This window comes from Myodes glareolus, chromosome 20, assembly GCF_982192425.1.
Source record: "Myodes glareolus chromosome 20, mMyoGla1.1, whole genome shotgun sequence".
Classification (NCBI taxonomy): domain Eukaryota; kingdom Metazoa; phylum Chordata; class Mammalia; order Rodentia; family Cricetidae; genus Myodes; species Myodes glareolus.
In genome coordinates, this window is record NC_142045.1 from 56,114,085 (window position 1) to 56,131,905 (window position 17,821).

The following is a 17,821-nucleotide window of genomic DNA, read 5'->3' on the forward strand; positions in this document are numbered from 1 at the left end:
TTCTTTTAGTGGCTGCATATTTTTGGTACACCAGCCATTTGGTTCATAAGCTGATGCTGACGAATTAACGTGGATTAAGCAACACCTGCTTTATTTCGTAAAAGGAGAGCCTTCAAAATAAAGTTGACCAGAATTACCGATAATTACCTTATATCCTGGCCCACTGAAAATTTACCTTATTTTGACACAGAAAGCTAGTATCAATGGATCACAATATGTCTATGATTTAGATCACAGGATTTTTATTTATTTTTAGAGACAGGGTCTCTAGCCTAGGCGGCCTCAAAATTACTATGTAACTGAAGAAGACTTTGAACACCTGTTTCTCCTGCCTCCAGCCCATGAGTACTGAGAATACAACTGTGTGACAGTAAGTAGTGCTGAGCATCGAACTAAGGGCTTCTGGGATTCCAACCAAGGAGGGCCTGCATGCGAGACAACACTGCCGCCTAAGCTACTGCTCCTAGTCTAGAAAATATTACAGAGCAATCTGCCAGCACTAAGACAAAAATCAAGGGCTAGGACTGCAGCTCAGTGGTAGAACCACCATCTCCTATCAAGATACAACTACCTTCAGTCTCAGTATGACAATCAGGGAGAAGAGGAGGGAGGGAGGGAAGAAGGGAGGGAGGGAGGGAGGGAGGGAGGGAAGGAGGGAGACAGGAAGAAAAGACAGAAAGGAGAAAGGGGAACCAATAAGGCAAACCTTTCTATGCCATGATCATACAAATGGCACTGCTGATATAGGCAGGATGACAGGAGAAATCACAATGGTCCAGGAGAACCGGTCTCATTCTTAAACAGTAATCACAGCCCCTCCCAAGCAAAGCACCCTGACCCCCCTGAAGGTGACAGGGACTTACTTGCACTTGCCAAGGCCCAGCCTCCTCCGTGGATATAGACCACGCTGCGTCGCAGCTGCTCATCAGGTTTCGGAGACCCCTCAAACACTCGGACTTCCACCCCATCAAAGTCGGTGTCCGTCACCTGCACTTTCGGAGAAGACTTTGCGCTTTTCTTCCCAAAAGAAACGATGATGAAGTTCAGTGCGATCAGGTGGTGGCTCAGCCCCAGGGACTGTATCAGGTTACTCTGCAGGGTATGGGGAAGAAAGAGGGGTGGTGTTAACGTCCACACCAGGCTGACACCCACAAAGCCATGCTCACCAACTCCACATTTGGAGTGATGGGGATGTCCCTCTGTAGGCTGCGAATATGTCTTATTGCCATTGGTTAATAAAGAAGCTGATTTGGCCAATAGCCAGGCAGAATAGAGGCAGCAAGGAATCCAAACAGAGATACAAGGACAAAAAGCGCAGAGTCAGAGAGAAGCCAATAGCCACCATAGAAGATGTGAGGTCATGCCACGGCCATGTGACAATTACATAGATTAATAGAAATGGGTTGATTTAAGACGTAAAGCTAGTTAGTAATAAGTCTGAGCTAATAGGTCAAACAGTTTGTAATTAATATTAAGCCTCTGAGTGTTTATTCGGGACCGGTGGACAAGAGAAACCTCCAGTTACATGGAGTCAGGGTTTTTGTTTGTTTGTTTTGAAAGCTAATGAGAGATGGGCGTGGGGAGCAAGAAGGAGAACGACCCCTCTATGAGGCCCTGGGTTCTGAAACTTGCTATGCTAGACCAGGTTGGTCTCTTCCTCCTTGCAGAGATCTGCCTGCCTTCCATCTGAGTGCTGGATTACAGGCAGGCAAGCACCAACAACCCGGCTCACTCCGTATTCCAGGTCAGCTGCCAGGAGACGGTTCTCACAAACACTGCTCTTGGACCAGAGAGGTCCAGAGCCACTGTCCTCTCTTAGCAGTCCTGCAACTCTGAGTCAATCACTAAGCCCCTCTGTGCCACACCTTCCTATCCATAAAATGAGAATATTAGTAGCTACGTTGGAAGATTGGTGGTGGCCACATGCAATGCCAGCCCTTAGGAGGTGAGACGGGAGATCAGCAATCCACAGTTACCGCGTTAGAGTCTTAGGCTAGCCTGGGCTGCATGAGACTCTCTCCAAAATAAAATGCAAAACAAAGACTGATAACCATGTTCTGAAACTGCTGTCTAAAAGCTGTACACAAATTACCAGAGAAGGTTTATGTATGGATACCTGTTATGTCAGCTCGATAAAACCAGGATCATTTTAGAAGAGAGAACCTCAGCTGAAAAAACTGCCCAAACCAGATTGGCCTGTGATTCATTTTCTTGACTGACGATTGATGGGGGAAGTCCCAGCTCACGCTCGGGGCTGCTGCCCTGAGCAGCGGCCCTGGATGCTGTGGGTTGATTGAGCCAAGAGGAAGAGCAGTAGCAGCCTTCTCAGGGCATCTGCATCAGTTCCTGCCCCGAGTTCCTGCCCTGAATTCCCTGGATGATGGACTATGAGCTGTAAGCTGAAACAAATCTCTTCCGTCTCAAGTTGCTTTGGGCCATGGTATTTCATCGCAGCAATAGAAAATGTAGTAAGACCACAAGTATTCTTGGGTCCCGGGGAGAGGAGCCCGGGGAAAGTCTGTCATTTGATGCTTCAGCCACATGAGTGTCTCAGTAACTTATAATATGAGCTGCTGCTCTCAAGACTCCACAGCAGCTCATGGCCTGCTTCACTCTCTCAATGTCTGATGGGCTGGGTCCTGACAGTGGTCCTTCCATTTTTCTAGTATAGTCACTTCTTTCTATCTAGTATCTTTTAATTCTTCTCTCTGTGGACAGAGTTTTCCTGTCCTGACTGCCTGCTCCCAAATAACTGACACAGAGGTTTATTACAATTTATAAATGCTCAGCCAATAGCTCAGGCTTATTACTAACTAGCTCTTATATTTTAGGTTAACCCATATTCCTTATTCACGCTCTGCTATATGGTGGTGCCTTTATTAGCATGGCATGTTCATCTTCTGCTCCTTCTGCGTCTGGCTGGCGACTCCTGTCTCTGCCCTTCTTCCTCCCAGCATTTTCTTAGTTTGGCTCTCCTGACCAACCACAGCGACAAATCCTCATGTTGTACAAAAGGATTATTTCACAGCACCTTTCCATAGGCAGCTCTTCTGTACCAACTAGAGCAAAACACACATTTGAACAAATGAATGATTTTTCTGCATCAAAATCTGGTCACATTTTTTTTTAAACACTATAGATTTGAGTGGACTTTTACTACGGTTATTGTATGGAATGGGTTTGTTTTGAGACAGTCGCTAAGTATATATTTAACAGCAGATTAGGGGAGATAGTAACTTAAGACAGGATTTCTCTCTGCAGCCCTGGCTGTCCTGGAACTTGCTATGTAGAACAGGCTAGCCTTGAACTTACAGAGATCTTTTTGCCTCTGCTTCCCAAAGGCTGGGATTAAGGGCTTATGCCACATGATCAACCAAAGTACAGATTTAACTTTGGTTTTTGTTAGCACTCAACTTCCATAACTCTACTGCAGGCTAGAGAAGGGGGGAGGAAAGGGTGGCATAGTGGTGTTTCTGGTTGTGGGTGGGTCTCACATTTCACCCCTTGCACACCTACCCTTACCCAACAAGGACAGAAAGAGAAAGAAAAGGTATCAATGTCCTCACAAAGGCCCAACTCTGGCGACATGACGGAGCTTTGTCCCCACCCCACCCCATTTGTCTCAGCCCTCAGGACAGCTGCAAACCTCCCTGGCTGGACCTGCCCCACTTGAGTTTCAACTCAGAAAATGACACTTTCTTCCCCTTTCCATCTCCTTTACCACAGCAGCTGCTGAGAGCTCCAGCTTGTCACCCTCATGTTGCCTCTCTCCAACACATCACTGTCTAATTCTCTCCTATGCCCATTTTTTATTTTTTTATATGCAATACTAAAAATTTGCAAAAGGAATTCTATGTCCATGTGACATATACAGTCAGGATGCTCCGGCAGGAGGATCAAACATAAGTTTGGAAAAAATAGTGGAACTCTATATCAAAACAAATCAAAACAGAACCTTGGAGAACAATGGAATTTAAGTGGCCACTTGATGTGAGACAAATAAAAGACAGATGATAGATAGAAAGACAGACAGACAGATAGATAGATTAGTGCTATCTGTTAGCAATCTGTTCTCTGGTTCCTTTCTTGGTCCAGGTAAAGAACTGCAAGATTAGGTGTCACAATCCACAGCCAAGTAAAGCAAAGTTCCTCATATGATAATTTTTACAGCGTGTAACAGGGCCAGGTCCCCTTTTCCTTCTTGAATTGGAAGGGCAAGATGCAGTTTGTTGGTTCGGTCACTTTAAGTACAACAGGAACCAGATGGGAAGGGGGAAGATTTCTGAAATACCCATGGAGAAAAAAGCATGTGCCCGGAATAGGAATAAACCCTGCCAAAAGAGGAATTCTTTCAGACAAGAACTGGGAAGTAGGCCATCTTGGATTAAATGGCAAGTATTCAGAGATCAGCATGATCCAGTTCAGGACATCTTTCCTTAGCTATCTACCTATTCAAGAATTAACTATCTCCTGTCATCCTGTCATAGATAGATAGATGGATGGATGGGTGAGTGAGTGGGTGGATGGATGGGTGTGTGGGTGAGTAGATGAATGGATGGATGGGTGTGTGGGTGGGTAGGTGGATGGATAGATGTGTAAGTGGGTTGATGTATGTATGTATGTATGGATGTATGGATGGATGGATGAATGGATGGATAGATGGGTGGGTGGGTGAAGGGATGGATGGATGGATGGATGGATGGATGGATGGATGGATGGATGGATGGATGGGTGGGTAAGTGAGTGAGTGAATAGATGAATGGATGGATGGATTGATGAGTTACAATGCACTGGTTTCAAGGAGGTCAGTCTGAAAGCACACTGTATTCTTTGAAGAAAAAGGTATACTTTGGCTGGGCATGCTGATTCAAGACTATAACCCCCAGTCTGTATGAGTCAAGGGCAAAAAGTTCACTAGTTTCAGACCAGTGTGGACTGCAGAGATAAAAGAGGCAGGGCAGGGGAACTGGGAGGACAAGGGAGGGTTGAGGTAGAACTGCCCTCCTGGAAATTACATTCCCCAGGGGCTGAGGATCACCTTCTACCTGCCTCCTATAAACTTACTTGTGTGAACTCTCTAGGGACCACCCCTCCACTTGCTTCCCATGCCCCATTTCTTCTTTCTTCTTTTAGGATCACAACTCACACCATTCTTTTCTGTGATCTTGTCTGTCACAAGTTTTCTTGAGCTGCACACCCAAGTCATTCCATCCTTATGTTCTTTGCTTTCTCTCTCCTGACCCCTGCCCTCTTTATCTCTGTGAAGCTGTCTGTCCATGTTGACAGGCCTATTTCTTTAGCTCTCCCTTCCAATGCAACCTACGGCATTCTGAGTTCCGGTACTATATCTCCAAACTAGGTTCACCAATGGCTACTCAATCAAGCTCTACCAACACAGTCCTCGGTGCCACCCCCCTTTAACTTCTCTAGGCTCTGATCTACTGTGTCACAAACTCCTATTTATTTATTTATTTATTTATTACTTTGGGATTCTTTTGAGACGGTCTCAAAATTTGAATTTGAGGCTCAGGCTGACCTCAAATTCACCATGTAGCCAAAGAGAGCCTTGAATTTCTGATCCTCTTGCCTATACCTCCCAAATGCTAGGATTAGAGGCATGTATATCGTGTCTGGTTTTAAAGTGCCAGGGATTTCATGGCCTCCTCTACACTATGGAAGGTGGCTAAAAACTGAGCCACATTCCCAGACTTTTCTTTGTTTTTGAGACACGGTCTAGCCTAAACTAGCCTCAAACTCGGAATCTTACTGTCTCAGCCTCCCATGTGCTGGGATTACAGGTGTGGCCAACATGACTAACTCCTGCCTTTGTGTACATGTATGTATTTTATAGATTCGTTCTTTATCTCCTGCCCAGAGGGTTTTTCTTTTGTTTTGGTTTAGTTTTTTTCTAGACAGGGTCTTTCTGTGTAATAGTCCTGTCTGTCCTGGAACTCGCTCTGTAGACCAGGTTGTCCTGAAACTCAGAGATTCGCCTGCCACTACCTCCAGAGTGCTGGGATTAAAGGCGTGCACCACCACGGCCCAGTTCAGAGTTTTCTTAAATAATGGTGTCTCCAAAGTTGTAATTTTTATTCTGTTTTATTTTGTTGTGGTACTGGGGTTGCTCCCACAGCTTCTCCAACACTAGGTAAGTGCTCTACCACACAGTAACCCCTCGAGCCAACCCCACCCCACGGGCCTAAACTATCCTGTTTTGAAGCAGAGTCTCACTGTTTCCTAGGGGTCTTGAACTATTAAAACTTTTCCTTTGACGTATGTGGATAGAGCAGTATGTATATGTCTTTATGGGTCTGTGCACATGTGAGTACAACTGCTCTCAGATTCCCTGGGACCCTTCCCAGCTCGAGTGTGTGTTGTCCCACTACGGACAGTGAGTTCCTTACCCCCGAATCCCTTCTCTGCCTCCAGCCAATCGGAGCACCAGGAACCAAACAGTGAGATAGGGTGAGATACTCTGAGAGCCTTCAGCAAGATCTGGAGTGAGAGGCAGTGGTGAGCCGCCCAACTTGGATGCTGGGAATAGAACCCAGGTCCTTTGCAAGAAGAGCTAGTACTCTTAACCACTAAGCCATCTCTAACCCGGAACTTTTTAACTTTAACCTCTGCGCTAGATAGGTTTTTTTGCCAACTTGACACAACTGATATCATCTGAGAGGAGGGAACTTTAATTAAGGAAATGTGTCCAGAGCTGAAGAGATGGCTCAGTGGTTAAGAGCACTTGACCGCTCTTGCAGAGATCCGAGTTTAATTTCTTGCAACCACAAGGTGGCTCACAACCATCTGCAATGAGATCAGATTCCTTCTTCTGGTAGGCATGAAGACAGCACTCATATACATAAAATACATAAATAAATCTGTAAAAGAAAATGATCTTATGCCTCCATAAGATCAGGGTGTAGACAACCTATAGGGCATTTTTTTTTTTTTTTAGTGATTGATGAGGGAGGGTTCAGACCATTGTGGGTGGTGCCACCCCTGAGCTGGAGGTCCTGGGTCCTAAAGACAGCAGACTGAGGGGCTAGAGAAGATGGCTCAGCGGTTGAGAGCACTGGCTGCTCTTTCAGAGGACCTGGTTTCAATTCCCAGCACCCACATGTCAGCTCATAACGGCCTGTGACTCCAGTTTCAGGGGATCTAACACATACAGGCAAGCAAAACATGAATGTATATGAAATTAAAAATATTTGAAAAAAGTAAGGAAGAAAGCAGGTTGATCAAACCATGAGGAACAAATCAGTAAGCAGCACCCCTCCATGGCCTCTGAACCAGCTTCTGACTCCAGGTTCCTGACCTGCCTGAGTTCCTGTCCTCACTGCTTTTGATAATGAACTGTTCTATGGAACTGTGAGTAAAATCAACGCTTTCCTCCCCAGCTTGCTTTTGGTCCTGGACTTTCATCAGAGCAATGGTCGTCACCCTGAGAAGACAAGGAATCAGTTCTTTCCTTCCATGGGTTGCAGGAGTTGAGCCCAGGTCATCAGGTTTGGACAGAAAGTCTTTTGAACCTGCTGAGCCATCTTGTTAGCTGCAGCTTGAGCTTTCAATCCTCCAGCCTCAGTCCCCTGAGTAGCTGAATTCACAAGCCTGCATTAGACACAGCTCAAAGTTCAGTATGGTATTTTACTCAGCTTCACAGTGCCTGCCTTCCTTGCAAGACAGTGAACCACAACGGCACAGTGCCTGGCACAGGTATACCCCGCTGCATGCTCGGCAGCCGCCTGGTCACATACACATCTAGCTTCTAATGAGACACACCTCGATTCTTTGCTCAGCTCCTTCCTTGTTTCTCATGACTTCCAAGCAATCATCAGCTCAGCTTTATTCTACCCGAATGGGGCTCTAATAGGGCTCGCATGGTCATGATGACCCGAGGCCGAGCCTCGGCAATAGTCCACAGAGAAACCCTTGTGCTCTCTGTTCAGCTACCAGACTGCTGAAACAGGGGCCCTAAACCCATGGCCCCCAGAGAATGCCACGCTGGGGTAAAGAAAGCCCTGATGTCAGAGGACAATGGGAGGAAGAGTTTGCCCAGCAGGGAGTGATCTCACGCTGGTCCAACAGGTTGGCTCACGGTTAAACTGCCTCTGGTTGTTTCCAGGTCTTCCTCTTGTCTTTTCTATAAAACTGTCACATGGGTGCTGACATCAGGCCGTGCCCTGCCTGCAGTAACTACACTGTGCAGAACAGTGATTCGTCAGACCGTCTTGCCCTGAGACTGTATTTGCAAGCAGTGTTTGAGTTTGTGTTAAGGAAAAAGCATGACTGCACCCTGGTGGACATATGAATGGTGCCATTTGTCTGGTATCCCTGTCTGGGTACCTGTGTCTGGAAGGACGCTCCTTTATACATGTATAGGGATGAGCTGAGGGTATAGGATCACGTGGGTATTTTTAAATCACGTGAGGACTACCCAGACATTGGCTTGAGGAAAGCATGTAACTCTCACCTGGACACTCTAGAAGGGAAGACCCCTGAACACAATGGGGATCCCTTCCACCAGCTCACCGCTCCGTGTGTAGTGTTAATAAACCGGAAGCAGAGAACTCCCGACTAGCCCAGGGACTTCAGCTCAGCTCAGTCTCTACCCTGGCGTGGCCAGCTTAGAGCTGTCTGTCGTCTGTCCCTGTCTGTCCTGCTGTCTGGGCCTGCTCTCCACTCTTTACCACATATGTCCATCTGGATCCGGTCCTACTTGCCTTCACAGCTCAAACCTACAGCTCCAATCTTGACCCTGAAGACTGTCCCAGCCGGTTTCATTATCTTACAAGGGCTGTGCACACCCTCAGTCTGCTTTGCTATCACTTTGCCTGTTAGGCCTCCTGGAAACTCTTGACTTCTGCCAAGACCACTTTAACCTTCTGTAGCCATCCCGTAACCTAGCCATACACGTAAGTACATTACAGATAGAGATATGGATAATTCATATTCATTGTATTCATATTACTGTGCTTTGTGATGTGTCTTTGCCTCAGCCAGGAAAGCACAGGACCAAAGGCACCCCTCCGCTTCCGGCACAGGGTTCTCCTATGGGGACAGTGGAGAGTAACAAGGAGACTTTCTTCCTGGCTTGGCCAAACTATAAATACCCTTTACCAATTATTTTACCAATGTCTGTTTCCTTTTAAACTAGTGAGTGGCTTCACGGACCTGTGCCCTAGGAACACCACCACTAACCCCAAGCTACCTAGGATAAGACACCCGGCATTTCCGGAGCTGGCCTATTAACCTGAACTGTAAATCACACTTGCCCTAGTTACCTGTCAGCGACTGTTGTCATCGTCACGGCTGCTAAGAATCCTATTGAACTTCCTGTTTCCTGGGGCAGGGGTTACGTATATGTTCTGAGCATTCCAGTTTGGTTCCATGCTACAGAGCAATCTCATCTCTTGGCGCCCCACCCTCTGTATTCATGCAGGACTTGGCTAACTTATCTTCCGCCTGCTATTTTATTTGGCAGTGCCCTTTGGAAGCAAACAGTCTCAATTAATTGTACGTAAGTCGACAGCAGTCAGGAACTAGAGCCTGGCTGTGGTGGGGATGTTTAAATCATGAAATTAGCACCCACTACAAACGATGGTAGACTGACTCAGACTCCTGGCCTTCAGTAGAGGCTCCATCTGCTTTCAAACCATCCCTGTATCTTTCCTTGCTCTGTTCCTCTGTCCAGTATTATTGTCAAATAAAGCCTTTTCTTCCACTCTGTGAGCATGCTGGACCCAGAGTTCTATATGAGGTGCAGCTGCACAGACTCCACCAAAAAGCAGAAGAAAACATCACTAAGCCACCCTGGGGCTGTTCCTCAGTTGGTAAAGTGCTTCCCTTACATAACTGGGCTCCATTCACGGTCACAGCACTGCATAAACACAGTATGTTTGCAATCCTGGCATTTGGAAGGTAGAGGCATGAAGAACAGAAGTTCAAGTTATCCTCAGCTACACAGCAAGTTCAAGGCCAGCCTGAGACACTTGGAACTTTGTCTCCAAAAGTAAATAAATAAGTAAGCTCTCAAGGGGCCATTCTATTACAGAGCTGTTCGGTTTGTTTCCGATTGTTCATCTGCATATCAAAGAACTCCATTACAAGCTTCAAAGCAAACCTGAGAACCTTACATAACCCCCGAGACTCTAGGCCAAAGAAGAAGGGATCCAACACACCCAAATTTTTTTCCCTCTGCTGCTGTCTGCTGTCTCCCTCCCAGACACCTCTGGGGCTAAGGGGTCATCTCAGAGAGCGCTACGGGGACGCGCTAGCCTCTTCGTTCCGTATGTGTGGTCTGTTTTGTTTTTTTTATTGTCTTTTCACAAGAAGTTTCCATGTCGCTAAGGTGATATAGATATGAATAATTTGCATTGGTATGAAATTTAAGGTCAATTTTGTTATATGTATATGTATTTCTGATCTTGATTAAGATATTGTGATTGTGTAGTTCATTTAAAAATATAGTGTATAATTAGGAAATAAAGGTTGTTAATGGATAATTATCGATAATAGTCAATCTTGTAGTCATGTTAGTTAAATTTTCTAGATATATAGAGATATATTTCAGTTAGATAGGCATTCTTCATATGTTTCAAGGACTTCAAAATATGGCATTTAATGTTTTAATAACTTAGGGCTTTTCATGATAGTGAGACATGTCTGCTCCTGGCAGCACAAATCTACTTCAAGAGGAAGATGGACATTAAAGAGGCTCCTTATGGAGTTTGATAGCCATTTGAGCAAGAAACTGCTCTTGTCTGGACTGTTGCATAAACTGGACACAGAGAACCCTCAGAGAGAACTTGCCTAAAGCTGAGATGGTCTTTCGGGGTTCCTGATTCATGAAAGAGTCTGCTAGACATTCTTCAGGACACAACAAATAGTGACTAAACTGCCTTTAAAATTTCCTGCTTCATGAAAATGTCTGCTGGATACTATGGGCCTGAAGGCTGAAGATGGATGCCCCAACATTACAGAAAAACTTTGGATGACTGTACAGGCAGCGAGATGTCTCTGTCATTTCTAGAGTTTGAAAGTTGCTTATTTCTTGTTTGCTTAGATAATACTATATCCTTCTGGAGTCTTTGATGGAGATGAAGAGCGGTTAGTTATAGTTTTCCTTAGTTATGATAAAAGAGAAAATAGATATAAATATTGTAACTGTAATTCTTGCTTGATAACTGTTTTGTTATATGCAATTTTACTGTGTTAAAATGAAAGCCTTTCTTTTTTGTTTAAACAAAAAAAGGGGAAATGATGGAGAAGGGTCATGTTACTTTCATTGGTTAATAAAGAGACTGCCTTGGCCTTTTTGATAGGCCAGCCCTTAGGTGGGTGGAGTAGACAGAGCAGAATTATGGGAGAAAGAAAGCAGAGGCAGGCAGTCGCCAAGACTCTCCTCTCTGAGACAGACGCAGGTTAGAATCCTCCTGGTAAGCCACCACCTCGTGGTGCTACACAGATTATTAGAAATGGGTTAGATCAATATGTAAGAGTTAGCCAATAAGAGGCTACAGATCATGGGTCAAGCAGTGTTTAAATGAATACAGTTTCCGTGTAATTATTTCGGGGGTAAGCTAGCTGGGATCTGGGCGGGAACGCAGCCGGCTCCTTCCTTCTACGCTAAGGTACTAGTTAAATTCCCAAGGCCTCCCGGAGTCTGAAAGATCACCCAGCAGATCAAGTGTGCTGCCACTGTCTGGTCATCACTGTTCCTGCTATGGAAAAACCGTGGGCGAAATTGGCCGAATTTGCCCCAGCATCCTGGCTCCAGAATGTGAAGCCATGACTACCTATTCTACAAGTCCATCTACTCTCAAATACCAGCAAACACGTCAAAGTAGATCTCCACCATAAGCCACCTGGAGCACTCGGTCTCTCACAGCCACAGACAATGGAACCGGGATCACACTGGACGTTTAAACCTCTTGGAAAGGATCCAGGACTCTCCCAGGCTCTGCAATAATGGGAGAACATCTCCAGCCTGGACTGGTGAGGACCAAGGAGCCAGCACCGCCCCTGCAGCCCTTCTCCTCCCTGGAACACTATCAGCCCTGTGCCCCGCTCGCCCTCCCTGGCCTTCCAAGCACAGAGATGTGAAAATCAGAATAAAAAGAGTTCTGGCTGGGGGTGTACTTAATGCAGGCTCAGCAATAAACAAACAAACAAACAAACAAACAAACAAATGAAGTTCTTTTCTACGCATATTGTAAACAGCCAGGCAGGAACGAAGATATTCTAAAGATACACTTGTACACACCCTAGGCTATCAAACTGTGGTTACAACAGTCCCCAAGGAAATAGAACTTCCTCAAGAACATTGCCTTGGGAAAAGGAAAAAGCTGAAGCCTGTCTCCCCAGGAAGAGATTTCACAGTCTGGATTGTCAGACGCCTGGCAAGAGAGCCTAGATGGAGCTGACCAGAAGGGCCACACTGCAGAGCTGGGCTGACCTTTGCCTGTTGGTACCCAGGCTTTTCCCAGCTCTTCGAGGCGCTATGCAGGGCTGTATCTCCTACCAGTCTAGCTTCCTGTCTTCTCCTCTGCTCACTCCACCAGCTAGGGGAATTAGCATAGAGAGTTTTGTCCTCTTTTGATATGGTAATTCCACCTGCAAGCAAAGGTTCCTGCAGCCGGCGCCTGCCCCATCTGACACTGCCACCAGCTCGATACCCCCTGCTTGGCTGCTCTGCCACTCGGTGCCAAGCGGTCAACACTATGATCTCACTCCCAGGTGGGAGGGGGCTCTCGTCCTTTTGCCCCCAAGTATATAAACCCGACATGTGCTGAATAAAGTCAACATTTACCCTTTGGGCAAATGATCCTGGTCTCTGTGTGTGTGTCTGTTTAACTCCTAGGATATTGATCCAGACTCGCGGTTCGATACGGGAGGTGCGCACCCATATTGGAGAGTAGGGCTTTGCAGATTCGGGCACCACATTTGCCCTCTTGTAAAGCTGAATCCTCCTGTCAAGACACTGAATATGGACATGGAGGTCACTTTACCGGCTCCACTAATTAAATCCCCCCCAACACACACACTATGTTTAGATGTCTACTGTGAACAGGATGCCGAGTCTAGGTGGAGAGGGTAGTCAGAGCTGGTCTCAGACCTCACCGACTCTAGAAACGCCCTCCCTGCTCCTCATCCCAGTGCTAAGGAGATCAGGAGCCCAGGAGGACAAAGACTGGGTCTGAGGCCCAGTTTCTTTCCTGGGCTGGGAATGTAGCTCAGGGTAGCAGAGCACAGCCTAACATGGGAGACCGTAGGTTTGGTCCCTAGTGTCCACAGACAATGGGATCAACACTTTTTATGTGGTTATTACTGAGTTTTAAGAGTTCCTTATATATTCTTAATGTAAGCCGCTTTACAAACACATTATTTGGAAATATTTCCTTCAATTTTGTAGGGTTTTTTTGTTTGTTTTTGTTTTGTTTTTCGGGACAGAGTTTCTCCCTGTAGCTTTGCAGCCTATCTTGGCACTAGCTCTGTAGACCAGGCTGGCCTTGAACTCACAGAGACCCGTCTGCCTCTGCCTCCCGAGTGCTGGGATTAAAGGCCTTCACCACCACCACCTGGTAATTTTATGGGTTTATACCCATTGTTTTTCTTTCTGTATAGGTATATGTGTGGTGTGGCACAGGCATTTGTTAGTGTGGGGGGGAGGGGTGTTCATGTGTGTGTATGTATATATTCATGCATAAGGAGGCCAGAAGTCAACTTTTTGTTTTAATACATGGTGTCTCACTTAACCTAGAGCTCATTGATTCTGCTGGGCTGGCAGTCCAGTGAGCTCCATACTGGAATCATAAGAACACACTGCCATGCCCAGCTTGTTAAAACAACAACAACAACAAACCCAAAACGCAAATGTGGGTTCCAGCACTCTGACCTCAGTCCTCATGTGACTGACAGTTTAACCACGAGTCCTCATTTTCACTTTCTGCACATTGATTATTTTTTAATTATCCACTGAAGTTTTTCTTGCTCCCCCCACCCCAAATAAAAATTTAAAAAATGTTTTCTACTGCTCCTAAGCAAAAGACCCCCAGCGGCTGTGACCTACTGCTGAAGCCCCTTCTAAGGGCCAGGAGGAGTCACTTTGCTTGCACTTCCCTGCTCTGAACAGCAGCTGACTCAACCTGCAGCCTGAAAGAATAACACTTCCCGCTGCCTTCTGGAATGCAGCGGTGCATGCTTGCCCACGCACGCCCTCTGCCTGGCTTCACACACAAGCTCCACAGAGTACAGCACCAACTGGATTCATCTTCCGCTGTCTGTAAAGTTCAGGAAGCAGAAAATTAGATGAGGTCTTTGACAAGCGATTTTATACCTAGGGCTCGCTTATAGCAGACTCTAAGTATGCAAGGCAAAGGATTTCTACAGGTATTTACCAACGACTATGAGTCTGAGGGTGAAGACCGCCCGCTCGTGTACGTCCACACAATGATTATCAACTAATGCATACTGTTAAGTGGGGAAGCGTAACCCCAGCCCCTGGCATCCATCCCAGCCCCCTGACCTGGGAGTTGAATTGGTCTGGACTCCAAATCCCAGCATGCCAGGTCCTGACCATGCATGCCGTACTTAATAAAATGATAGGCATTTTAATTTGGTTTGATCTGACCTAATTGGATGTCTTTGCGCTGGCGGAACTGCCCGCCTTAGGATTTTTTCCTAGCACATCCTACATAAAATATTTTAAAAAGGCGTTATGTACCCTTCTGTTTAGCTTTACAGCACTTGAACTTTCACCTTCTGAGTTCTCTGAAGTCTTATGAGTCGGAAAGGTGAGTAGCCCACTTACTTGATGCTCACTTGAGGTTAAGGTGTTACTTGTCTTGCCCAGACACTCAGCACCAGATTACAGCATATGCCTATCTGACTCAACAGCTCACCTGATTCTGAGTCATCGCTCTGAATTTCGTTGCTGGAAGGCAGCCACTACTCAAACAAGGCACGCCTCTTCATGTGTAATGACACATGCTTTACCACATTACAATGTGCAAAATTTAAGATCGGGATGGAGAAGGGAAGTGGGTTGTGAAATGTTCCCCAAACCCTGTCTTCAGGCAGCATATTCTGTCTGCCAGCAGCTCTGCTCAGCTTTGCAAGGGACCAGGGTGTCACCAACAGGGGAGCCTGATAAAATCAGCATCAGAACAAAAGGCCCAGCCTCTCCACAGCCGCCTCTGCCTCCGCTCCTTCTGCAGGCCCGGCCCGCAAGGCTCAGAGGTGCAGAGGCACAGGATGCAAGTGCAGTGTTGAGGGTTGAGGGTCGGACCGACTGAGGTCACTGCAGCAATGGACTCAGTCTCGGATAACAGTAGTCTAGGGGCTGGAGCAGCAGTTCAGCAGTTAAAGAGAGCGGGCTGCTCTTCCTGAGGACCGACTGTGTTCCTGGCAGCCGTGTCAGAGGACTCACAAACACCTGGAACTCAAGTTCTAGGGGATCCAGTGTCTACTTCCCGCGTCCATGAACATGTACACTCACAAGCACAATGTTATGTCTGTGGGAGCCAGCCATGATAAGCTAGGTGTGGGCAGGTCACCCAATGGAAGTTCTTTACGTCCAACCATTATCACCCGCCAGAGTAATAGTCCTTTCTGAGGGAAATTTATGGGCTAATTGTAAGCAAAAGGGGAACCGGGTCCACGTGTTTATCTGTCATCCACTCTTTGTGGTTTTTTGGTTTTGGAGATTAGGTCTCACCCTGTTCTGGAGGGATGGAGAGGGGACGAGCTGCCCCAGTGCGGGGCAGAATTCTTATGCTTCAGCACACTGCTGACAGACTCAACACAATACTAACCTCACAGTCTTTGTAGTTGGCCCTGAAAGACTCAATGAGCTCTAACCTGGCCTGCAGACATGTTAATGGCATAGTGTATACCAGTAACCGATGAGCTGGGGAAGCAGAGACCAGAGAAGCAGGGTTTCAAGTCTAGACTCAGCTATTCACCAAGTCTGAGACCAGCGTGGACTACACGAGTGTTTGGGTCCAGGCTTCACCCCAGGCCCTGAGCACCCCCTATATCCAAGGGGTCTGAAATGTTAGGTGGAAAGTTCCATTCCAAGCCCCCTCCCCTGGCAGTGGCCACAGTCCAGACTCCACCTCCAAGAAAGCCCCCCAAACCATGACCCCCTCCACAGAGAAGGTCAAGACCACTCCCACACGCTATTTGAACTGCCACCCAGAAAATGGACACCTGGTCTTTCCGGTCTTCCTTTCTCTTCTCCATCCCTGGGGGACTGGAAGGTCACCTGGGAATGCTGACATCCATTAAACATGGGCTTTTTCTAATTCGGTTTGATTTGGTCTGATTTGGATTATTGTGTCCGCGGAGAGGTTTATCGGGCCATAAAAATTTTTCATTGAGATCATATTTTCAAAACACAAAGACAGATTTTGTTTATTTTTATATTATTGTGTGTGTATGTGTGCATGAGTCACCTGAGTACAGCGCCCGTGGAGGCCGGAAGACAAGGTTAGAAGCCCTAGACTTGTAGTGACTAGCCACTGTGAGCCTCCCGACGTGGGTGCTGGAAACCCAACTCTTGACTCTACGAGAACAGTGTCCGTCTTAACCACTGAGCCACCTGCCCATCCCTGATAGACAAATTCCAGATGATAGAAGGCAGAAGCAGAGATAACAAATGAGGACCTCTATTCGTTGTCTTGGTACCAAGTTCCCATTCTGCTACCAGAAGTAACCACGTCCTAAGAATTATCCCAATCTGTTTACCCCTCAAGCAATAAGGACATCTTCAGACCACCTTGCTAGACAGGAGCTGAGAAGATGCTGAGTGAGACCACACCCTGACCAGGACTGCTTACCTATGACTTCATCTGGCCCATGCCCCAGTTCCTCCATTTGACCCTTAAGATTACATCGGCACCCATGATGGACTTGAGGTCACTGGGCCCCTTTATGACCCCTTGTTCCCAATGTGGTCACATCAATCAGACCTCCTCCTCACTTTACTTTGCACCGTTATGCTCTCCTTAATGGGCATACTGGGATAAGCGGCCATGCCTAGGCTGCTGGGGCTGCCTGTGCCCAGACTGCAGGTCCCAGATCTCCAGTCACCCCATCCCCTGTAATGCGGGGCTCAGGTCTCTTCTCAGGGTCACAGCAGCGCAGCTTTTTTGTTTTGTTTTGCTTTTTCGTTTTCGAGACAGGGTTTCTAGAACTTGTCCTAGGTTGTCCTAGAACTTGCTCTGTAGACCAGGCTGGCCTCAAACTCACAGAGATCCGCCTGACTCTGCCTCCTGAGCGCTGGGATTAAAGGCGTGCACCACCACTGCCAGGCAGGAGCTCAGCCTTTTAAAGACACGGAAAAATCCTACAATTTTGGTACAAATGACTTTCTTACACCCTGTTTAACCTTCCCCACTAACTTCTCTTAGTAGAGACCTAGTTGGGAGGTGGACTGAAGCAGAGGCTCAGTGGTGTAGAGCACTTGCTGCTTGCACAGAGGGCCCAGGCTCAGTTCTCAGCACCCAATGCTGGCTCACAACCATCCGTAACTCCAGTTCCAAAATATCCCAAGCTCTCTCCTGGCCTCTGTAGGCACCAGGTACACACGTGATGCATATACATACATGTAGGCAAAACACTCACACATACAGCAGTAAATCTAAAGTTTTAAAGAGTAGTTTGGATAAGCCTTGCCAAGTCCAGCTCATTTGTTTTACAAATGAGGCCCAGTTCCTACAGGACAGGGGACAGGGGACAGGGCCAAAGCTCCAGCACAGCGGAGCCAAGAGCTGGGCCTTCTTCTGAAGCACTTCTGTTTCTCTGCCGCGTCCAGCCACCTACT

At 46.8% G+C, this 17,821-nt stretch overlaps 1 protein-coding gene across 1 annotated transcript in view; it reads right to left on the reverse strand.

Annotated features, from left to right (window-relative positions):
- Positions 1–17,821, reverse strand: part of Nceh1 (neutral cholesterol ester hydrolase 1) — a 62,908-nt gene that overhangs the window by 21,004 nt on the left and 24,083 nt on the right. The window contains exon 2 of the mRNA XM_048452631.3: positions 864–1,092. Coding sequence (XP_048308588.3) covers positions 864–1,092 — 229 coding nt within the window. The remainder of the gene's footprint in view (positions 1–863; positions 1,093–17,821) is intronic.